This window comes from Glycine soja, chromosome 12 (genome assembly GCF_004193775.1).
Source record: "Glycine soja cultivar W05 chromosome 12, ASM419377v2, whole genome shotgun sequence".
Classification (NCBI taxonomy): Eukaryota; Viridiplantae; Streptophyta; class Magnoliopsida; order Fabales; family Fabaceae; genus Glycine; species Glycine soja.
In genome coordinates this window covers 7,640,831-7,666,175 of record NC_041013.1, presented here as the reverse complement: position 1 = coordinate 7,666,175, position 25,345 = coordinate 7,640,831, and the positions used below count along the sequence as shown (strand labels likewise).

At 30.0% G+C, this 25,345-nt stretch overlaps 4 protein-coding genes across 4 annotated transcripts; 1 reads left to right on the top strand and 3 right to left on the bottom strand.

The window, feature by feature from the left end:
- Nucleotides 1-78: 78 nt before the first annotated feature.
- LOC114379849 lies at nt 79-1,668 on the bottom strand. The gene is made up of 3 exons (XM_028338631.1): nt 1,318-1,668; nt 484-672; nt 79-391 (listed from the first exon to the last, which is right to left on the bottom strand). The coding sequence occupies exons 1-3, from the start codon at nt 1,543-1,545 to the stop codon at nt 233-235; spliced, it is 576 nt and encodes a 191-aa protein (XP_028194432.1). The 5' UTR covers nt 1,546-1,668; the 3' UTR covers nt 79-232.
- Nucleotides 1,669-6,574: 4,906 nt separating this feature from the next.
- On the top strand, nt 6,575-7,582 carry LOC114379464 (transcription repressor OFP6-like). The gene has a single exon (XM_028338132.1). It carries the CDS (start codon nt 6,832-6,834, stop codon nt 7,414-7,416), a length of 585 nt encoding a protein of 194 aa, XP_028193933.1. The 5' UTR covers nt 6,575-6,831; the 3' UTR covers nt 7,417-7,582.
- A 9,495-nt stretch (nt 7,583-17,077) lies between these two features.
- On the bottom strand, nt 17,078-18,093 carry LOC114378554 (probable CCR4-associated factor 1 homolog 11). The gene has a single exon (XM_028337172.1). The coding sequence runs from the start codon at nt 17,970-17,972 to the stop codon at nt 17,136-17,138; it is 837 nt and encodes a 278-aa protein (XP_028192973.1). The 5' UTR covers nt 17,973-18,093; the 3' UTR covers nt 17,078-17,135.
- Nucleotides 18,094-23,670: 5,577 nt separating this feature from the next.
- On the bottom strand, nt 23,671-24,500 carry LOC114379647. The gene has a single exon (XM_028338333.1). It carries the CDS (start codon nt 24,226-24,228, stop codon nt 23,899-23,901), a length of 330 nt encoding a protein of 109 aa, XP_028194134.1. The 5' UTR covers nt 24,229-24,500; the 3' UTR covers nt 23,671-23,898.
- Nucleotides 24,501-25,345: the final 845 nt, after the last annotated feature.

Below are 25,345 nucleotides of genomic sequence, written 5' to 3'. Positions count from 1 at the left end.
CTATTGCAATGCTGGTAAAATGGAGGATGCAATCATGCAAGCGAATTATAGCAATGTTTGTGGCGTACACTTGGCGAATAGACTGTTCATTATTAAACATCACTTTCATTATGGTAAAGTAATAATAAGGATGTACATGACCAAAAGTGTGGAAAATAAATGTTGATTTGAAAATACTATATAGAGAAGCATATTAGAAGGGGACAGTGTTATTTGAAGGTACCACTACAAGCTACTTATCTTTCTCAACTTTTTTTCCAATCCAACCAGCTACTATTGGGGTAAGAGCTACTGTGGGTGGAAACCTAATTGGAGATGCAGCTTTATGTGCAGCATATGCCAAAGCAAAGGTACCAACTTTTTCGCCAGTCGCATCAGTTGAGATTCCAACCTGAAGATAAACACGCAATTTATTAACCCGAAGCAATTGCTTTGTTTTAAATTAAATTGCAATCTACATTAGGTTTAGTTTTAGTGTTGCACCTTCTGCAGTAAAGCTTGGACATCAATTCCAGCGCTAATTAATGCATAACACAGTGCGAAAGAGATTAATGACAGAGTAATGGAGGTGGCTAAGTATGCTCCACCATATTTTGCTAGCAATTCCTTGGCTTGATCACCCTTTGATTTCTGTTGAGAATTATCCTTTCCTTCCTCTTTTGAGCTGAAAATCTGCAAAAGACCATAATTTTCATTTTAGATACAAAAAAGAGGTACTGAATATTGATTCATTAGTCATTACTTAACATTCCTTAAAGACAAAATTTCACCCACAACCCATCATTTGGTTTTGCTCCCCAAAAGTAGGAAAAAAAAACGAGGCCAAAGTAAGGAATGGAAAGAAAATCTACAATTCAGGTATAAACACATAAGCAGAAGCTTAGTAGGCTATGACTTAAAAAACAAAACTTCGATCAAGTGGCACATCTATTGTAGTAAACGCGACATTATCTGCATCAAGGAAGCGACTCGAATTCAATTTGACAAGCAAAACTAGTCATTTTGCTTTCTTTATTGGAAAATTTCAGCAACAAAATCATATCTTGGCATATCCTTCGATTATACTTTTGACTTTCACTAAGGTCAATCCAAATTGTGCTTCTTTTTCGCAACATATTTATCAGAGTGGGAACAGGGAACCAATACACACTTTGCATTCAAGCCAAGAAAAACGAGGTAGCGGTAGCTTATCAACAATTACACACAAAAATGAAACACCCCAAAAGCAAGAAACCTTTGATTTATAAAATCGGAATCTTTGAACAACCTTATTCTCTAGTTAAGCCAAACATAGACGAGAAAAAAAGAAATGGGCACCTGCCAAAGACCAGCTTCAAGGCCATACTTCTTTGTAACTTCCTCAGGTGAAGATGGCTGTGAAGGACTTTCAATTTCCTCTGTTTTTTCTTTAAGAGCTCTCACTCTGAATCCCTTCTTCACATGGGATTTAAGTGAGTGAAATGAAGCACGAGTGCAAATTCTATTAGTCCCTTTGCTCAGTATAGCAGCACAAGAAGGAGATGGGAGTAGAAGAGATGTGGTCATTGCTGGCCCCTCACGAATCTTGTACCGAACACTAAAGAATTTGTTGTGTGATGATCAAAATTGAAAGCAGAACAAAGTGGAAAATCTGAGACACAAAAAAGTGTTATATGGGAAAGAAGATAGTAAACGATAATGATAGGACAAAATATCAGTTTATAATTACTTGTTTTGTCCACACTACACGTCTACACGGTTGTCTGCTGAGGATGTCACGAACTCAGTGCCCAAACTATTCTCTCTGTTCATTGTTCATTCATTGCAATGGGCTTTCCAAAAAAAGCCCAACAAGAGAGTTATGGTCATTGGAAGTGAAGGACACGTAGCAAGCAATACTAGCACAATTACTTCACTCGTCTCATCTTTCTCCAATCTGTGCACCTTATTTTTTTTCATGGATTTAAATAAGTTCTTAATATTTATAAACGGGATTTATTGATGTATATTTTCTTTTTGTTAAAGTATCTTTTTTTTTATCTGGTTTTAAAAGGTATCTTAGCAAACTATGATTTGATTCTTTTAAATATAATTGAAGTGTAGCTTATTAACATATTTTTAATAAATGGGATTTTTTTTATGTACACACTCATTATCTTAACAAGTTATAATCCCATTTTTTTTTAAATATAGTTAAAGTGTAACTTGTTGGAATTCTCATTTAAAAAAATGAGTGAAATTTAACAAATTTCTTTATACCTATAATAAATTTTAATTTTATATTTTGACTTAAATATTTTTTTAATTTTTGTATTTTTTTTATTTTTTATCCTTATAAAATTATAATTTTTATTTTTAGTCCTTATAAATTATATTTATTTTATTTTTTTTCTTTATAATGTTATTTAAAACGTTATAAGGACAAAAAAACAAACATAATTTGGAAATAATAAAAATAAAAGAATAATTCTGTAAGGATAAAAAATAAAAAAAACATTAAATTACAATGTAAAAATATATTTAAATCTTATTTTTTTAACATTTTATCAATTACAAATTTTTAAAATCTAACCTTTTTATAATTTTTACTATCATTTATATCTAAAAAAATTGTTTTTATTTTAGGAAATATGATTATAAGAAAAATTAGTATTTTAGTATTTTATTTTTATGTTTTTGGCCATGATGGTCTAACGTTTTTTATTTTATTTTAGTCATCTATCTTTTTATTTGCTTTAATTTAGCACAATTTATCATTTGTGACCATTAATCTATCTATTATGATGGAAAGAAACAACCATAGTAGACGTTTTTTTACACTAAAAATTGTCATAATTGATAACTAGACTAAATTGAAAATAAAACAGAAATATAGATAACCAAAGGAAACAAAAAAAAAGGTTAGAAGAATAAATAGAAAAAATAAGGCCACACACAATTTTTTGAGTGTTTATTTTCTGTTTTTATTTTTTATTTTTATTTTCTGAAAATATTATTATTTTTAAGATTTATAAAACATGTATTGAGAAGAAATTACTTTAATGTCATCGTGTTTTTAATTCTTCAAAAAAAAATTGCAAATGTTGATGTGTTATTTTTAATTTTGGACTTATTTTTGAAAATTTTTAAATAAAATGTTTTCTAAATTTGAAATGAACGTATTTTCACTTTTATTTTCTATTTTCTTTGAAGAAGAAAATAGAAAACAATATGTCACCTAAGTTAAATAACCAAAATACTAATTTTTCCATAAATATATTGAGAGAATTTTTAGGATTAGGAAAAAAGTAATTATTGATGCATTAAAATAATATTTCTGAAATTATGAACATCAATTATTTTAGTTTTTCAAATTATGCACTAAATTTTAGATTAAAACGTACACTTTTTCCCTTGAGAGATTCAAATATATATCATTTAATTTACTCCATTTTTAAATTTTTCGTTAGAGTTCCCGTTAACTTTTGTTAAAATAAAACCGTATTATCAAAATATCATTTACTTTTTCATTCCTTGAGAGATGCAAATATTACATCACTCTCCTCTCGTGTTAAATATACATTCCCATTTCCTGACATATGCAAATATATTACACTTTACTCTGATTTTAATTATTTTTGTTAAAAATAATTTAATGACTAAAATATTCTCTTGACTTTGCTACTACGAGATTCTACTATCAACAATTTTGACTAGATATGTGACCCCCAAAACATTTACTAGAGAAGCAATAACTATTGATGCGTAAACAAGAGCAATGCTAGAACACTAAATTAGTAATGATAACTTCGCAAGTTAAAATTATTTTAGTATATATTTTGATATCTTTTAAAAGAATATTCTTTAGCAGTGCTATACTAAATAAACTAAATTGTTTATTTTAACACATAAGAAGGAAGAGAAATGTAATACTCAAATCTCAAAGGAGAGGAAAGTGTAATTTAATTTAACAGTGTCATGTTAAATAGACTAAGGAGTGTATTTTGAATTAAGAAGTGATGATAGTGTAATACTTATACTTCTCATGAGAGAGGAGTATTGTACTATACTAAATTTGTAATGATAACTTCTCTCTTTTTTTGTTCTCTTGTTCTCGTGCTCTTATAGTGATCATGAGAAACTAAAGTATCTTTTCTACTTCAGGATTAATCAAGACCCATTTCTCCAAAGATTGTAGGATCTAACTATTCTTCTACGCTTTGCTTTTTTTATCTTTGCATTTATATTTTATTGTTTATATTATCAAATTGCTACCTCGTTAATTTTGCAAAAGAACAACTTGCTCAATTAATAGGATAGTATAAAACAAATTAGGAATTGACTGAGATAGATAAGGGCTCAAACTAAAATATGTTTATCACTTGATGTCATCATTAGAATTTCCAAACGTGGGATTATTGATCTAGAGAAATTTATCTTAAATTAGACTTCATAGGAGATCTAATTTGTGATAAAAATGAGTTGAGAGGCTATTTCAAATCAAATCTGAATACTATACTAAACTTTCTTTCATTCAGAATGAGATAATTAATTAATGGAAATCTCCTGCTAAAAAGTTGTTTCAAATTCCTCATTGTGTTTGTTCTGAAATTTGAATTGCAAATGATGCCATATTATAAGGTTGTGTTTGCTAGGATTAAATGTAAAGCTTAAAATGCAACAGAAAGTTGGTGTCATAATTGCGTTAGAGCTTCGTTTTATAAAGTTCCTTGTACTACTGCTACAGCTTAAGATGGTTCAAATTGATCTTCCAACAAGCACAATGCGCTCCTTGTATCAAATCAATTAATTTATTGGCCTACAATTAGAAATTCAGTTTCCATCCACGTGGTAAATCTTCCATACACATGAACATCATATAAACGCGTGATGGAATATTTTTAGCCCTGATGGCATAATCAATTAACAAAATGTTCATGCATCTAATAAAGAAGCAAGTTAGTGGGACTTCAATGTCAAAACTCAAAGTGAGTTATGGACAAGACGGCAAGACCTATTATTTCTCCACTAAAAAAAAAAGAGCAAATGATGAAAGGAGGTCCACGTGAAAACTCACGGATTATTTTTTCCAGTCTTACTATATATTGTTGAAGAAATAGTTTCTATATTATAGTTGTTGAAGAACATGTAATCATCTTGTAAATTTAATATCCAACTCAAGTCTTTAGCAATATAAAACGACCTGAAGGAGCACTTAGTTATTTCAGTGTGTTGTAATATCTTAATTATACCCGGCACAAAATAATATAGCGTCTAATTAGTATGCTAACATTTATAGCACCAAGTGGCAAATGGCTGAATAAATGACACAAAAAGGCATTTTATTCTGTTTTACCGTGCTACAACTTCAAGCTATTGTAAGATAGAATGTGTCATTGAACAAAAAAGGTTTAATTAATCATCCTATCAATGCGGCTGATATTATTAATTAATACCAAATCATTTATTTGAATGAAACTTCTGGTGCCATAGTCGGTTATGGCAATTTTGAATAACAGTTTGTTGTGAAATAAAGCAGCAGATTTTTGTCTAAATAAATACATAAAACTATCTTTTACATATATTTGGTTGAAATGATTTAAACTATTTATTAGAATATTTTCATGCTCCACAATGTTAGACAAGAGATAGAGACAAAACTTGAGCGGCAAAAAAACTACATATTGGGAGAAGCAAGTCGATGGAGGAAAAAGCAATTTAAGATTCAAACAAGTCTATAAAATAGTAGTAGTAGTTTGTTTCCTTGTAAGCTAACTTTATTAACAAAAGAGGCTTCCTTTTCAGTTTAAGGTAATTTCCGTATTTTTATTACTCATGAAGTTTATTGTAAATTCAATAACATAAGGACGGCATTACTACTATTTGAAAATTAAGAGTTCTGTGTTTTATTGAACTATCCTAGTATTTTTTGGTACAAGAACTATGTAGTATAGCCATTATTGGAAATATTAGAGAATTTTATTGAAAATTTCATTTATTGTATTTGAAAATATTAATTCTTTTATAATTACTTTAAGAATTATGTCTACCATAACTCCTAATTAGTTGATATAGTAAAAATCTTTGCATTAATAATATATCAAAATTTAATTGAACATTTAAAAGTTTAATTTTTATGTATTTTTAGTGTAAAAGGATTAACATTATTAATAAATCAAAAAACATGAAAGATATAAAATGAGTTGGATGATTAAGAAAAAATGTAAAAAAGGCAGATTCAATTTCCTCTTCTAACAAAATTAACATTTTAATAAATTTATATTTATCAATAAAAAATAAATAAATAAAAAAACATGATAGATATGACTATAAAAATGAATAAATTTACTATAAATAATAATTTATAATTAGATAATAGTATAAAATAATAACTAATTTTTCAATACTTAATCATTTGAAATTTATCTTGAAAACAAACCCAAAAGAAGAATGTGGTCATGATAGACTAATTTAAGTATTTTTTTTTCTCCCGTAAGATTAATCACTTTTACTCCTACGTCAAGTCAAATAGCTTCATAAAACCCCTTTTAAACTCCAACCCATTTTTTCACCAAACATTTCCGAAAGAGACTCCCATATATCCCCAATCCCACCTTCCTCTCCAAGCACACTAATTTAATTGACCATTTTATCCGCTTTGTATCTCTCAGTTTATCAAAACTCAGCACAAAGTTAGTTTGAAAAGAAATCCTACCAACACCCCCCATTTACCTTAGCCTATCGAACTTACTTCTACTTTGGTCCATTCTCATACCTCAAGAAAAGCAAAAACAGAGTCCTCTGTTTACTCTGTTTTTCCCACTCTATATATTCCTACACCTATTTGTGTATGTCAACTAATTTATAAGGTTAATGTCTTCCAATAAGAAAAGTCTTCTCAGAACCGTGTTCACAGCAAACGGAAGCTGTGGTTGCAGCAAAACAAAATCCTCTAAAGTGCACGAGCCAACACCAAAGTCGAAAACAACACACATTCACCAAAAGGAAAACAACAACCTTAGTAGCATGGCTTCTTCCACCACTTCCCCGGAGCAAGTTGATGAAGAAGAGTTCACTTCCACCACAATCTCCGAATCCGAGACATTTCACGATCACAACAACAACAACAACAACAACGACAACAACAATATTGTACTCAAACGAAGCCCCCTGGTGAATAGCGTGGCGATTGAGAAGGACTCTTCGAATCCGTATCATGATTTCAGGCACTCCATGCTCCAAATGATCTTTGAGAAGGAGATCGAGTCAGAGAACGACCTTCAAGACCTTCTGCAATGCTTTCTTCAGCTGAATGCGCAGTGTCATCACCACGTGATCGTTAAGGCCTTCAAGGAGATTTGCAAAGAAGCGTTTCCTCACAAGGTTATTACCACTTCTGTCGTGTCTGAACCATCTCCCTCTCACAAGAGCCCCCTCATTGTTCCAAAGAACCAATGAAGGCCGTGGCAATATCATTATGCACACAAGGCGTGCTTGTAGTACTTTAAAAAGTTACATGACTCTGATTTAATTCCAATATTTTCATGATTCACTCTTTTCACTTAAAAAAGCATATATATACTAAGATCCATGCTGGAGTTAAGTTGATGTTTTCTTCTTTTAATTGATTGTGTCTATATAGATTGTTTGTGTTTACACAAAGTATTGTTCCATGGCAAGGGATTCTTTGCTAGCTAGCTAAGATAGGCCACGCATATGTCTAGCTAGGCCATGTGCAGGCATTGAATTCAGACGTTGGAGGAGGATGCATGTAAACATCATGGTTTAAAATTGGCTCCTTATTCATTCTTTGATAAGTAATGCATGATATATATGTGTGTGTGTGTGGGGTTGAAGTTGGGGTTTAGTTGAAAAGTATAAAAGCTGAGTGAGCTTGAGAATGGCAAGTGGCTGTTTTGTGTAAGTTTAAAGAGATAATGGTTTGATTGATCTTTTCTTCAGTTTTTTTGTATGGTACTTTTTTAATGTTAATGATTAATTAGATGGAAACTAAAGATTTTTTCAAACAATAACTTTTAGGAGTAATTGTTCATTCAATATATTCCTTACTAGCTGCTAGATGCTCACTTTTGATGAATGGGTTTTCTTGGCGCTGAATCTAACCTTTTAATTTATCAGTTGTGCCATGGTTTAGAGAAAAAAAGTTTTTATATATATATATATATATATTTATGATTCCAACTATTTTATATGTGATATACAATTGAAAATTTCAATTTAAAAAAGAGTTAATAAATAATAAACTTGATTATGTATTACGTAGAAATTGTTTATAGTTAATACTGGTCCAAAACCATAAAATAATTTCTCATTTTATTGACGCTTGATTTATATTTGATGGTCATAAAATTCCTTAATTAGCTTCTTTCTTCTAATTGCTCCTCGCTAGCTTAGCAGATAGGGGATTCGGATTGCTAGAAGTAGACTTTAAGTTGCAATTACTACTAATTTATCGTATGTAAGGTTTAATTAATTTTGACATATTATTAATTTCTTATTTTTATAATATATATATATATATATATATATATATATATATAGAGAGAGAGAGAGAGAGAGAGAGAGAGGAATGTTTTGTTTTAAGGTATTTTATTAGGAATCCCATTTTTAAGAATAATATGACTTATTTTTGGATATATTTAAAATGTATTTAGTTACATTTTAATATTATATTTCTGGAAAAACCTTTAAAATTTAAAATAATTTAAATAAAAAATAAGTAAAAATAGTATTTATTGGTATGTTAGAAAAAAAATTCTCTTTTTCACAAAAGAATATTATTTTTTATCCCTCATCCCGAAAATAAAAGTGTAGAAAAAGTATAATAAAAATAAAAATTATAACTTTTCTAATAATCTACTACCTGAGAATAATTTTTTAAAACTTGTAACTTTTTTATATCTTGAGGAATCAACTTTTAATCTATAAAACAAACAAACTCAAATTTATACCGTATACAAGCTGTCACTTTATTATAAGAATTTGATTATAATAGTGGCTTAAAATATCTTAAGTCATAACATTATTATTGATGATATATATAGGAAGAATATAAAACAAGATTACGTGAGAAATGAGAACTATAAATCAGACTTATATTTAAATGATTAGGATTAAAAGTTTTTGTAAAAAAATTAAGATTAAGAGTAAATGATGATATAATCACTTAAATATGATTTAACGATTTATATTCATAATTTTAATTTTTTTGGCATGAGAAGAATTATTATTTAATATGTTTCATGAATGTATGTGTAACTAATAATTACTCACATGTTTTAAAAAAATATTTAATAAACTATAATTTTAATTTCTTAAAACATATTTAAAGTGCATCTAACTAAAATACTCTTTATACATGTTCGGACCTCAAATTTACCACATTGTTAGGGTCACCATATTTAAAGTATTATTTTCGTTAAAGTTGATTTAAGTCTCACAATTTTTTTAAAGGGAAATTTTATATATATATATATATATATATATATATATATATATATATATATATATATATATATATATATATATATATATATATATATATAAATTACTTCTATCCTTGATGCTTAAGCAAGACTATTTTGATATATTTGGAATACTAACTTTGTGTAGTTTAGATTATTCTTTTAGTCAATATTTTAATTTTAAGTCTGTTACATCAATAGAGTCATTGACTAATCTTATATGAAATATTGTGCATTTTGATATTAGCATGAGACTCACAATTTTATCCTTAAAAATTGTCTCCATGAATTAAAGAATGAAGATATTTATAAATTATCTTAGTTCTTAATTATTGTGGTGTATTTTCATATACCGAAATAATATATACACACAAATTCACACAAATTGAAACTTGATACTTGCATATATTATGCTCGAGACAGTAAATAAGCCTTATTCTTATATAAAAGTTACTTAAATTTAAACGTCTCAATTTTCAAACAGTTTTTTTTTTTTTTTACATGAACAAGTGACATTACTACCGACACAGTTGTACAATGCGATATTTATAATAAAACTTGTTTCATAGATTAGAATTGTTGCATTTATTTTTTAAGGTAATTAATAGTTAGCTAAAGCATCTAATAGCGTAAGAGGATGGATATGGGGCCTTAGAATTGAAAGCATATTAGATGGAAAGTATTATAGTTTCTTACCCACAACTACAAGTACCAAAACTTATTAAACAAACACAGTACCTTTAATTTTCTCTTTTCAGTGAAGAAAGCTTTATTAGTAGATGAGCTAATTTGATTAGGACAACATTTCGCAACCAACAAGGACCCTCATAATTTAAGGGTGCGAAGTTTCGCGTCTTCCCCCATAGGACTTTTGGGAAACTTGCATTCTGAAATCTGGTGTATTTAGATTATCTTATTTATATTTAAAATAGTTTATAAATAAATTTTTATTATAAAACTAAGAATTTCTCTAAAAATGAGATATAAAGTTGAGTATTACATCAAGGACCAAAATAAAAAAAATAAGAATATAAACAAAGAAATAAAATATTAAAGGATCAAAACAAAAAAAAAGATACAAATTTTTAGAGATTAAAAATATATTAAAACATATATACTAATGATAGACCGCATTGTTAGTATATTATTTCATACTGTAATTATATACTCATAATGTCTATTCTAATATCGTTTAATTTTTCTTAAACATAAATTATATTAATAAACGAAATTTTATAATACCTATTACCTAACATTTTTCATTAATATATGACTTTTTTTAGTGTCTGACTAAGCTCTGATGGAAATGCCTAATTTCTCATTGTTTCTGTGAAGATCAGTCTGCAATCAGAAGAATTAAAACAATGGAAAATATTTTTTCTTCTACACTAGCCATAAACCAAAAAGACAAAGAATTAAAGTGAAAATACTACAGATTATGAATCTTCCATTTAATCATGAATTATATTATCAATACCATATTTTCTACAATGTTATTTTTATATTTACCTTTCTTGGTTGCATCAATTAATTTGTGAAAATAAACAACATGATTTTTTAAAATACTACAGATTAAAAATTGCGACACTTAAGATTAAGAATACCATAAATTTCTGGTATTTTATATTTTAAAATACTACAGATTAAAAATCTGTCATTTTATTTTATACTTTTGTTATCGATCTGATCTCTTTATTATACAATTATAAGTTCTCTTGTGTTAACTATGTGCGAATTAACATGCGAGACGTGATGGTTCCTTCATTGGGCAAAATTAATCTTCCACTTCAATCCAAGATAATGCTGAATAGAGAAAGAGGGGTTAGACGTACGACTTTGGATACCTCTCCTTTGCTTGTAAAAGTGTTCTCAACAGGTACCGGTCAAAATCAAGAACCGTAACATCCATAAGACATGTAATTGATATTTGTACACATCATAAGGTATCACATAATTTTATCAGTTTATACTCTTGTTTGATGAGTGTCACTCATAATTTTTGTTGTGGTTAAAGTGTGAAAGATTAACTTGACTAAGGTCCAAAGTGAACAAACAATTACTCTCTTCTGTATTATGGTTGACACAGGCTACAGATTATAAGACTTAAAATCAATTTACTTTAAATTTTAATTTAATATACTTTGTTAATATTTTTAACAATAAATTGTGATTTCATATTTTAAATATTATTCAAATTTCAAATTGACTTTCAAATTAATTTATGTGTGATCTTATCATTAATATTTTTGGTCAAAATATCTTTTTTATATATATCAATCATAGACTCACTTGTTAAGTTTAAATTGTGTACTAATTTCAATAGATTTTTTTATAGGTAAAGGAGAGGCTGAATCTAAAATAGATATAAAATAATTTTTTTAACTTTTTAAAATAAAATCAAAATTTTACTTAAAATGATTTACGATAATCATCATATTCATAACTTATGATTATATAGTCATATTAATCAAAAAATAATTATAAATAATAGATCATATCTTAACAAAATTTACCACTTAATTTAAATTGACAAAAAAATATTAAAAATATATATATAAAAAAAAAAGAAATCCTTAGGGTCGAAGGCAAAGGCCTCATTGGCCTTATGGCCTCCATGGCCTTGGGTTGACATACCCTAGATAGAAATTGAATACTTATAAAAGATACTTTGATACTTAAGTTAATAGCGATTTTATCATAGTAAAAATGTGTAGTGAATGTGTACTTAACAATGTTGTTGATTCCTTACCACGAGACCCATGACCTTTTAGTACATTATGAATAGGGGTGGGTAAGCGGGTCGACTTGTCCTACGTAAGGTCCACCTGTGTAAGTTCGCATTGGCAGTGGACCAAGCTAGCCCGCCCCGCACTCTTACACGGATTTAAAATATTAGTCCGTTCCCGTCCCATGGATTCCGTGAGTCAAACGAGTTGGTCTATGAACCTATTTTTTTTTTAAATACAATTTCAAAATAAATATATTTTTTCACTTAAAAAATAATAAATTACACTCAATTATCTATATATATATATATATATATATATATATATATATATATATTAAAAAGTTTTAATAAATCTCTAACAAAAACTCAATTACAAAAGTTTTTACCACAACCAAATAAATTTTCAACATAACTACAAAGAAATTTTGGATTTAACTTTTAAGATTAATTGGATTTGGGTTAAACTTAATTGGTAGTTACTGGTTTGCGGGCTAATCCGCGTGCCAAACCCGCATAACCACAGATTATGCGGGACAGGCCTACAATCCTATATAGTTATGGATTTTTAAAAAAATTTGGTCCATAGTTTGTGCGGACCGGAGGCTAATCCGTGGACCTGAACCTGTTTATCCGCCCCTAATTATGGAGCAGTGACATGATAATTTTACTCCAAATCAAGGCACGCTTCCATATTCTTAAGTGTCTTGTAGTGCTCTTGAGCCTAAGTGATGACATTGTGAATTTGGTTGGTATTCTCTGTTAGGTTGAAGTACGCTGTTAAGAGGATCGAACCTCAAGCCCAATACATAATAATTGTCCCTAGCTCATCATTCTCCTTATTTGATCATATCGAGTTTGTGCTTTTGAAGTTGAGTTCTTTGACTATTTGAAGGTTAAGGAACATCTTAGTTGGAAATATATCACCATCGTCATGTCTCTTTATTTCTGTTTGAGTTGTAAACTCACTAGTTAGTGAAACACATAACTCTGTTGGGTCGAGGTATCTATTAAGAAGATAAAGTCTCAATTAGTATGAAATAATTGCCCCTAGCTTCACATGCTTCTTTTTTGAGCATGCGTCTGAGTTACAACTCGCTAGTTAATGGAACACGTTACATCTTTTATATTTGGTCAATCCTTGAACCTTATAATTATTATGATAATTGTCATAAGGTTTGCACACCAAATAATTTAAAGTTTTGGCCAATGTACCTTTTTTTTATCTATGATTCTGAGGTAAAAAAATGGTTTTATTTTAGCTCTCAAACCTTGAAACAATCATGTAAAAAAAAACTTAGAGGTTGAATTTTGTTATTATATATTAGAAATCTTTGGATGATTTTGTCTTAAGACAAACTATCCAGTCTCTCTTTGATAGACCACTAATCTTATGCTTTATTTATTATCGTGAAAACATATGACTTAAGCCAATATTTAGAAATTATTTTAAATTTTGATAAATTTGAATTGATTTTCATTGAGCAAATATTTTTTTTCAATGTTCATTTTTTCGATTTACAAATTTTGAATCATATATTTTATTTTAAAAAATTCACTAAATCATAAGCCAAAACCGTACCACTTTTAACATTAACGACAATACTGTCATGAATAATGTTACTTATATTTTATATGTAAAAAACTTACAATATGTTTTATAACAAATGAAAAAGATAGGAAGAGATAAAAAATGTGAGATAAAATTTATGAAGTAATAAAAATTGACAGACAAAAATGAATTACAAAACAATATTGTAAATGTAGAACTTTTCTACTTTAATAATTGGAAAGTAGTGGGACTACTGAAGCGTATGACCCATTTTGATATGCAAGTATGTTCAACCTACGAAAGGCCAAAAGCTGTGACTGATTCAACGAGGCATTTGATCATGGTTGGGTAACCTTGACCTTCATACAAATGATTACCTGGTTTGAATGTTCAAACAAGCCATAAGAAGCACATGAAATGAAACTTGCACATCTTGGATAATATATATTTAGGAATGTCTACTTCTTCACTAGAAAAAGGTAGAATTGTCTGGCCGCCAATAAATATTAGGATAAATATCTATTTTGATCGTTAACAAATTGATTCCTAAAAAATAAAAAAATTTAAATTTAATTTTTAAATATATAAAAAATAGAACAGATTGATTTTGTCATTAAAATGCTACAGATTATTTTATCCTCTCCACACATACAAGGAATAACGGTATATCAATCATAGATCCTTCATTTTGTAATTTTATCTAACATGTAATAACTGATATAAAAAAACACAACTAGCTTTCAAGCCTACGATAGCAAAACCTGAGTAAAAGACAAATATAACCATAAAGACAAGTTGTAAGTCAAACAAACAAAAAAATCCCAATATGCCAATCAAACATACTATGCATTTCTGCAAAGCTGGAGTTTCAGCCTGCATTTTATCCTAAGCAGACAATTGAGATAAAATAAAAGTCTTCAGATCAGTCAAATGCAGATTAGACGTTTATTCACTTCTTCTAAATGTTTGCTGCAGGTAAGCAGCAACTTCAAAACTAATTATGCAATATGCAACAATAGTCATAAGTCACCTTTCTGTTAGTATTGAAGACTGCTTCCAAATTCCAATACAATTTCAAACACAATTCCTTATTTCATGAGACTAACATTGCACTTGCATCAATTAATAACACCTACTAGTATATTACTAAAAGTGCTGATACAGAATTCAAAACTAATAGTGCATTTTAAATACTGCAAGTGTAAGGCATCTCTTAAAGTTAGCTGAATATGTTTTTCATACTAAGAAGCCAGAATTTGATCAAAGCTTTTTAACTCCTAAAGCACCCCTCTCATAATCACTGACACCTAATCAGTCTGACCAACCAAAACTGGAGCCATCGATAATAGTATCAAAAGTCATGGCCTGAATGGGAAACTATGATTCAATTCCCCCCTGTCATAAACAGCAAGTAAAAACATCAAAAGCTAATAACAAATGGAGGAGAAATCCCACTTCGCACTATTCTTTTAATTATATCTCTTGTTTGTTTATTCAGCTAAACTATTAAAGAGAAATACTATCTTGAGAATGATCGCGGAAATCAGACTATGCAGTAACTAATTTTCCAAACATATGCAATATAACTCTGCAGCCAAATCATTAGATAGAAGAATAATGAATCCATTTCATGGATATAAAAAAAAGAAGCAACTTAGCCATTTTTTTTTGCGTGTGAACCCTCCTGTTCATCAAGGAAAAGGGATCTAACTAATCCGGAGTTCGGTTAGGAGGTAAGTAAAGTTTGACCAAAAATTATTTCTGCCAAGGATCAAATTCGAGTACTACCCGAACAATTAAACCTTAACTTTAATACATTAATCACTTGTATTCAATCTCTTGACCAAGCTTTTGTTCAGTCATCCCTTAACTTTAACACATTAATCGCTTGTGTCCAATCTCTTGACCAAACCTTTATTCAGTCATCATTGCAACATCTTCAAGAAAAACCGATAGTACTAATTTAGAAAAATGGGAGAGAAATGAAATCCAATTAAAAATGAACCAAAGTTACAAGTTGCAAGAATCAAGGAAGTGGTCATACATGAGCATCACACAAAAGCACATACATTTGCCCAACTTGTCCCATATCTGTTGTCCATGAAACTAAGCAATCATTAAAGGATCCTTAAAAGTAACTTACTTGGGAGCCTGCCGTTACACTCAGCAGATTCTATGGCTCGTATGCATAAATATCCTCGAGTTCATAAAAAAAATCATATATGTATATTTGCTTTGTAAGTCTTATGCCACGATCATTTTGACATGAGATAATCAGATACACCAGTAAAAAGCTGCAGGTATGAAATTATGCAATCCTATACATATAACATTCCTTAAAAAATAGTTGGAGATAATAACCTTAATCTATGTTAACCAATAATTAAATATCATACCAGTTTGAAAATTTGGCATACTACAAAGTTGCAATAACATTTATGTCATATATACAAACAAATTACCTTGCCAGTTAATTAAGTGTAAAATGGCATGTTGGGGGGAAAATGATTTTACAAGAACTTCATCCACAATTTAGCGTAAAAAACAATGAATCAGTATAACTAAAATGGAGTCTACCACTAACATTTTACATTGAGATGAATTATATCTAAGTCGAGAGATGAATTTCATTAAAAAAGTAAAATGCTACTTACAGCCTCACCCACCTTTAGATTCTTTGAACTCTACACAGGCAAACACCAACTCACAATTGAATCTCCGGCTATTGTATGCTGAAAACAATCAACGAAGTAACAACAATAAATCCATCAGCAGAAATTAGGAAGAGGGAGCTCTCATTCCGGCACGGACTAGTTTCTTGACCTATTATTGACAATACGATCATATAGGTCAAGAGAAAATATGCTAAGGATACAAATAAAATTTGAAATTTGGCATAAACTCACATTCAATCACAATGCTTTTGTGCTCATGCATCTAATATATAATATGATAAACAAGTGAGAATCTTTTATGGCTGATCAATGAAAATCAACCTATTAGAGAATAATATTCACCACTTTGCTTAACATTGTAATTCACTCGATTCTCAAGTTTTCATTAATTGACGACTACTCATAATATGCCAATTACAATACCTTGCTTCACACTGTAATTTACTTAATTTTAAAAGCCACATTTTAGAGCTTGAACAACAAAGGTATTTCTATGCAACGATCATCAGATGAAAATTCCACTCCAATAAACATAATTAGAGACACCAAAGTTATAATAATAATCATCATTTCCACGCACCATATGTAAACTAGTAATTTTGCCCTTGATTCGCGCAATCTCCTACCAAAAGGAGAAATCACATCAACATAAAATAAAACAAAAATAAGATAATCCAACAAATAAATAATCAATCAATTGAATTTTTATTATTTTTAGGTTTTTATAATTAACAGAATGCCTATAGTCCAAACAATACACCGGCATGTTTTCGGTGCTCTTCCTTTACAAAATAAATGTCAACAATCTTCTGGAAGGCGTGCCACGTCAGCAAGCTGTCTGACCCGGCCTGGTGGCACTTCCCTACGGCGCGGTCCACGTTAAGCGTCCGTGCAACGCGGTCCAATCCGCCGTAGAGCGTGTCACAGAACCTCATCATGTGCTTCACGTCGTAAACGTTATCTCCGAAGAACACCTTCACGGTTTTCAAGAATTCCTCCAACCTCGTCGGTAGGTTACGGCGCGTCAAGATCTTCACCAAGTAACCGAAATCGTACGCGCTATGGAACGTGACCCAACTCACGGCGTCGTTGCACACGAGCCCCGAAGACATCATCAGCTCCGCGAAGCACGTGGAATCCACGCCGTCGGCGGTGTTACGCGCGAAATCGATGCCCTGACGACGGAGAAGATCGATGGAGTCGGGAGCGTAGGCGTCACGCGCCACGTCGAAGTCACGGAAGTTGAATTCCCAGATGGAGCGGTTTCCGGCGAGGTCGGGGAGGTTGCCGGCGGCGTCGGTGAGGGTGAGGCCGACCTGGATGAGGTTGAGAGCGTCAACGTTGGACTTGAGGAGGCGGTAGTGGTCGGAGGGACGGTTGCGGTGGTTGAAGGGTTTGGTGGGGTCCACATGTGGTCGGAAAATAACACCGGGAAATTCTGTGTCCATTGAGATAAAAGGGTAGCGATCGATGAGTTCGCGGATGAGTTCGAATTCGGATTCGAGATTGGAGGCCCAAACCTCTCGGATCACGATCGGGTTCGGGTTGGGATTCGGATCTTCGCTGAACACGCCCATTAGTTAGAGAAGTGGATTCGGTTTTGGATATGAGTGTGGGAAAGAGGTGAGGATGGGAGAGGTTTATATACGAGGAGTGGGAGAAGAATTATAAGATGTTGCGTGGAAACTGGTCAAGTTCAGTGTAGGGGTGAATAGGGCATGAATGTGCCATAAAAGTGTCAAAGTTCAACGCGTCACAAACCTTGACTGAACAAGGTAACTGATGCTGAGTTAATGCCAGACTTGGTCAAATTAGGCACCTAAATTATTATTATTTTTCCCACAATTCTCCTCTTTCAAAACTATTTTTTTCACATGAACTTATTTGTGTGTTTTGGATAATCATAATCAAATATCTATTAAATAGGTTAAATTACTCGTCTTAAGGGATTTTTTTAGTCTAATAGTTTAAAAGTATTTTTTTAATCTTTATAATTTATATTTTAATTTTTTTAGTTCTTATAATTTAAAAAATAAAAATCATAAAATTATAAAAATTAAAAAGACCATTTTCAAAATTACATAAATTAAAAAATAATTAAAATATAAAGATTAAAAAAATCATTTTTAAACTAAATTATAAGAACTAAAAAACAAAAATTATAAACTATAAACAAATAAGTATTTAACCTATTAAATATAAATATCTGCCGAAAGAAATTCAAATCTTAGATTTATTATATTGCTGGAGATTAGTCCCTTAAAAGTTAGACCCAATCCATTGATTTTTTTAAAAATTATTATCACATGCTTCGGATTGCGGAAAAGTCATTGCGGTGTCAAGCACTACTAAAGTTATCGTGTGTGTAGACTGTATAGACTCAAATTGTAGCATTCAAATCGTGCGTATAGATTTTATTATATTGTTTTTCAAACAATAGAATAAATACTCCTATTTGAGCACGTTACTTTGTAACGGATTCCTTATTTATTAGATTTTGACATACATTCTACGTTTGAGACAATACTCCTACTACTACTTCCACTAAAATCCAAAAGCATGAATCTTTCTAGGCGCGGAGTGACGGCCATTAAAATCTATGATTAATCCTTACTTTAAAATCTGTAAATTAATGCTTACTTTATTGAAAAGTTGAATATGTTTAATGCTTTGTTGTTATCAGTTTGAGGCCAAGGCCCAACTTGGAGGATTTGCCATCACTGCTGCCATGCCCATGGGTTGGATCAGTGGTCTATTTCTAGAACAGCTCCAATCTGATTGGGATCCAGTTACTCATGTTGCAAAATTATACAGGTGGATAGGATTCTATTTGCATCCCTTGTCTATCCTATCTTTGTACTCTCTTTTGCGATTATTTTTAAAACAAATATTATTTTGGAAAAAATTAATTTTTAGAACGTATTTCTTCTTAAATTTCATTGCTAATATATATATATAAACATAATTTTGTAAATATATTAGAATTTTAATAAATATATTAAATATATGTTGGAAATTAATTTCCCAAAATCTTAAAATTTTAACACTACATCGTTTCCAACGCTGTATCTATTGCTGGATTCAGCTAGCGTACTGCATCAGTACTCCTCTACTAAAAATATATTTTTAATAACAAATATACCGCGTATCAATTGCTGGAGTATAAAGATAAGAATTCTTATTATTAATAATAAATGAATAGTGCCAAAAAAAATTATATTAAAAAACAATTTTATTATCTTCTACTGAAATCCCATTTAGAAGAGCTAAAAAAATAGCGTATTTGAATTTATCTATTAAGTCAAGTTAGGAGCTTATTAGTTAGTTTTACTTGACTGGCTTAAAAGATAGGCTATAATTAAATTAGAGCATTACTTAAATGAGTTGTTTATCTTAAATTTGAGTTTTATAATGTCATATAAATTTAAAATTTTATGTAAAATTTTACTCAAATGTTAAAGTTGTTAAAATGAGTGTTTAACTTAAGTTACATTAAATTTTATAATTGAAAAATAATTTTTTAATTGATGATAACAATTAATTATGATTATATTTTGGGGGTTAAATTATATAAGAATTTATAATTTTTCTCTCCTAATTTTTCCTTTTTGAGTAAATAATTGTTAAATTAATATCATTTAAGTTTTTGTGCACAAAATATAAGTGGTGAATTTATGATGCTTAATGAGTAAAATAAAGCCCAAAAAAGTAGGAAAATTTCAGGACTAATTAAGGAAAGAAGCATATGTATGCTATTTACCTTTAGACTTTCACCTTAACAACCTAGTCCATCTCATATATCAATAATGAAATCATTACAGCTTTCGTCACTACAACAAATGTAACTAGACCCAAATGACCACCACATCAGTACACTCAATGACATAGGTCAATATGGATAAGCAACATGGAAATTATATGCAATGTGGTCTTAGTCATGCCTATTTCCAACTGGTCTAAACTTTATTCTTTATAGAGATCTATCCAAACACAACATAAATATTGCAAACAAAACAAGCTGATAATGAAATGATAAACTTTAACTTTATTTCTGCAGAAAATCCAAACAACTAAATATTTGTAAACCATAAGATATAGAACATAAGTAAGACTCCCACTAAACTAAGGTACTATTAACAATTACACTCATATGAATAGTGTGCTCATGAAAAACTTTAAGTGTCTTACCTTTAGTAAGTGGATCAACTAGCATGCAATGAGTAACTGTATGTTCTATACAAATCTGTATTTTTTGGATTCATTATTTAACAACCAAATACTTTATGTCAACAAACTTTTACTTTGTTGAATCCTTAATAAGACCATTAAGATATTGTCCCAATAAACAATCGATGACTACTTAATGTTGGCGACAACAAGCAAGCCGGTTATAATAATTTAGCAATCATAAATTCTAGTATGATGTCTCATAGCAAAATATTAACTCCACCAACATGGTTAAATGTGGATCCTAATGTGGAGTGATTGCTAATAAGACATTCCGAAAAATCAAAGTCAGAATACCCATTGATCTCTTAACTTCTAGACTTTCGATATGAAAACATGTAGTTTCTTGTTCTCTTCAATTAACGCATAATGCGTTTTACTACTTCTAGTGTTGCATACCAAGATCACTCATATATCACCTTAGGACTCCCTTTTCAAACTCTAAATTTTATACATGCAAATTTGAGATTCACATAATATGAGTAATTTAAACCATAGTAATAACAACAACAACAATTAAAGAAGAGAACAATAAACATGCAATGCACAAATAATCTTTATGATAAATTTCAAGACCCAAACAAGATATCTAGCGCACTATTAATCCTCAATCTTTGGATTGAAAAAGACTAACTGCAATTGGTACTCTCAACGTATTAATCAAACATTGATGATAAGTCTTGTCAAACAAAAATTGTCTTTGGACACTCTATTACTCACATGAAAAACTTATATGATGATTATTCCGGTCAAATAATGATTATCTTTGAACATTTCATTATTCACATGGAAAATTACACTATTTATAATCGCCACATGTTTATCATCGCAAGTATGTAATTATTCTGCCAAATTATGTCTTTCTTTGGGCCAATCACAATTTGCATGAATAATTCCATGCAACATTCATGTAAATTCAATCAAATCAACTTACGCAACAGATGTTATTTTGGCAACATGTTGTTTTAATCAATTTAACCAAAAAATACAAGACAATTTAATATAATAAATGTGAGGTCTTAAAATTACATAACTTTCACATATAATTTAGTTATATAAAAATATATATAGCATAACATGCAAATATTTTGCAGAACAGACCCATCACAAGATACCCAGAACAACATTAATTCATAGTCTTTGGATAGAGAAATTAATTTGTAATTAGTACTCTCAACACAATGATCAAATATTGACGATAAATTTTGTCAAATCATAGTCTTTCTTTGGACCGACTATAATTCACATGAAAAATATGTTATAATTGTCACACATTTATCACCACAGACACCAAATTATTTGGGCAAATTGTGTCTTCCTTTGGACTTAGCACAATTCGCATAAATAATTTTATACAAATATCTATGCAATTCTAATTAAATTAATTTACGCAATAAAAATTGCTTTGACAATATATCATGTCAATCAATTTAATTAAAAATCACTAGATATGTAAATAAATGGGAAAGATCTGGTATTGCTAAATTAACTTCAATCGTGATAGCAAAAAATATAAAACATTAATTACGGCAAGTAAATATCACATCCTTAAATTATATTTAATACTATCATTGATTTATACTTAAAATACCACAAGCATCTTTCTTTTGTTTGTTTTGCTTAGAGCAGCCTTAATTTTCCTTTTTTTTATTCTCATAGGTTAAGCTTAAATGAACACTTTTAAATGTGTCTTTCTATAGCCTCTCTTCCTCTTGCATTAATGGACCATTTGTCCTTCTGAGTGTTATAGCTCATTTTGAATTGCTCAAAGTGTACCGTAAGTGTGATCAAAACTAGATGCACGAGCAGTTCTTCACCAAGCTCTATCTTAAATGCTTTAAGTTTTGATGCCAAATTAGACATTTTCATTATGTACTCCCTTATATAACTTTCCACCTCCTTTTCTTTTAACAAAAAAAAACTAAATAACAAATAAAAAAAACAAAAACTACATGCACACAAAACTTCCTTATATATATTATGAACAATAGCCATGAAGAGAAGTCGTTCACAAATCCAAACAACGATGTTAAAAAAAAACAAACCACCCGAATTTAAATCAAATATCCAATTTACCAACAAATAATAAGTGTTGTTTCAAAAAAAAAACTTGGGTTCATATAACCAAAGCAATCTAGGTATAATTGAAATCAAATAACTTTAAATCCTAACAATCTAATAGTAATGATGGTTCTGATACCACGTGTTGAAATTTTTTTAATAAACCTTATAAAATACCAATAACCACCAAGAACACATTACGTTAGATTATCAGAAAAAATTTTAGGAATACCTGGATCCATAATGATTTATCAACAAACACACTGAATCCGTAAGTAACTGGTGGCTTTATGGTTCTTCCTCAACCGGAACCTCTTTATTCCTTAATAGGACCTTCCTAACTCCTCAAATAGGAAGAAGAGAAACTGTATATATGTGACGACTCGATATATTGGGGACCATAGCGTTCTTATAGTGTGTTAACCTAATATGATTTTCATTATTCCCTAACATGACAACACTTACATCTGCTCATTTACGTTCATATCATCTAGTTTGGTTGTTTAACAGACTCACTTAATTTGATAACATAAAATAAAACTCACTAATGATAAAAAAAACTAATATAATTGTCTTATAATATTAACCTACATTAATTTAAAATAGAAAATTCCAACATAAACTCCCTTATGTTATGTACGATTTTCCAGACCAAAAGAACTATATTTGTTTGAATAAAATTCTCAATATAAATATTTATAAAAAGAGAAAGCAAGATGATAAAACGAAAAAAGGTTCTTGTGTAACTTAAAGTTGTTTATAATACATAAATTAAAATAATCTTTTAGAAGTAAAGTGAGAGAACTTTTATAAAAAGTTAAAGTGCATAAGTTAATTAAACTTATAGAAAAGTTTAATTTAAATTACTCTCTTAATTATTTCCTTCTCTTTTATTAATTAAAAATTATTCAAACAAGAGCTCAAATATATAATAGTAAGAAGGATAAAACTGAAAAAGAAAAATAAAAAAAATCCTCCCTGCATATATAAAACTCAAATTTAAAATCTCTTCCCTTAACTTGCAATTGTCTTGTACAGGTACAGTAAGTAACAGCAAAATTTCACAGAAAAAACTTGAGAGAGGAAAATGCCAATTCTACTCTAATAATTAACTAAAAAGGGAAATCCAACAATAACAAAAAACAACATTTTCTTGGTACTAGGTGGAGTGGTTAATCTTCGACGGTAATGCATGTGGTGTTCACAACATATCTCTCACTCGCTGCTACTCTTCTTGGTATTGTTTTCCTCGTTGTTGAGGAAGTCAAGCAACACAGTACTCTTGCACTTGGGGCATTTAGGGTCAACCTCCGACAACATAACATACAAGAGGCACCGAGGACACCCCACGAGAAGCATTGCCCTTGTCTCTTCAGCCTCGGAAGACACGCAGGAGCTCTCCAGCGATTGCACCGACACCGGCGACAACGTCGAAGACTCCGTCGATGACAGCTCCGAAGAAGATATAATTGAGGTTGCTGCTGCCCTTGGTGGGGACAAGTTCAGCCTCAGTTCCAACCTTGGACTCCTTGCCCTCTTGCTCATCTTTCTTTCACAATATTAGCCTAAAACTAAAGTGGTGTGACTGTGACTCTTCTTCACTTTGAGCATATAGGGTATTTAGTCGTATATATATAGAGAGAGAGAAGTTATTAAAGTGATAGGAACGAATTGAAGAGAGGTAAAGCATACAGAGGGAGGAGATTGATTGAAAATAAATGCCAAATTAATTTAATGGCGAGTAGATCGAAGTGGAGGAGCACAGAAGAGAACATGCAAGAGGAGACATGAGACAGAGTGTTATACATAGCAAATGCACATATAGACAACTCCAATGTGAGATGTGCATGGCAACCTGCTCATGCACTTGTATAACTTCCAAAATTGTATTATCTTTAAAATCATATATAATAAAAAATAACTAATTTTATATTAATTAAAAAAAATATTTGATATTATTTAATTTTACTGATATCAAGTAAAAAATAAAATAATTTTCATTAGAATTTATCATCTTGAATAGAAAAAATTATTAAAAATAAAAATAAAATTAAATAAATTATATTTTTGGAATGATATAATATTAAATAAGATAAAATTAACTAAATTTACTTATATTTAAGTTTAACATATAAGATTATTATCTTTTACTTATATATATATATATAAATGAGTCGAGAGTACGGTTTTACAAATAGACACTACTTTTCTTTTAAAAAAACATAAATTAGTAAAGATTCAATTATTGAATTTCGAATGCGGAAGCTCAACAAAAAAACGTAATTTACCATATCTAAACCAAAGAGAGGTATTAATTCAATATGAAGTGGAATACTAAACCAAACAGAGATAATAATTCAACATGAAGTGGAATAGTGACCATATCTAAACCAAACAGAGATAATTAATTCAACAGGAACTGGATGGGGCCCTAAGAGCAGTCAAACTCTTTGTAATAAAGACAGTACACCTAACAATTAACATCAACTCAATGGGAGAAAGAATATTAAAACTAGGGAGGAAACGAGATAATACTTAACTATCTCCACCAGATTCAGAGAACAGCGTGATCGAGGTGTGGTAAGCAAACCAAACTTTACCCAACCAATAAGACCAAATCGTGAATAGTCCACCTTCATGTTTTATTTAGCTGACAATTTTC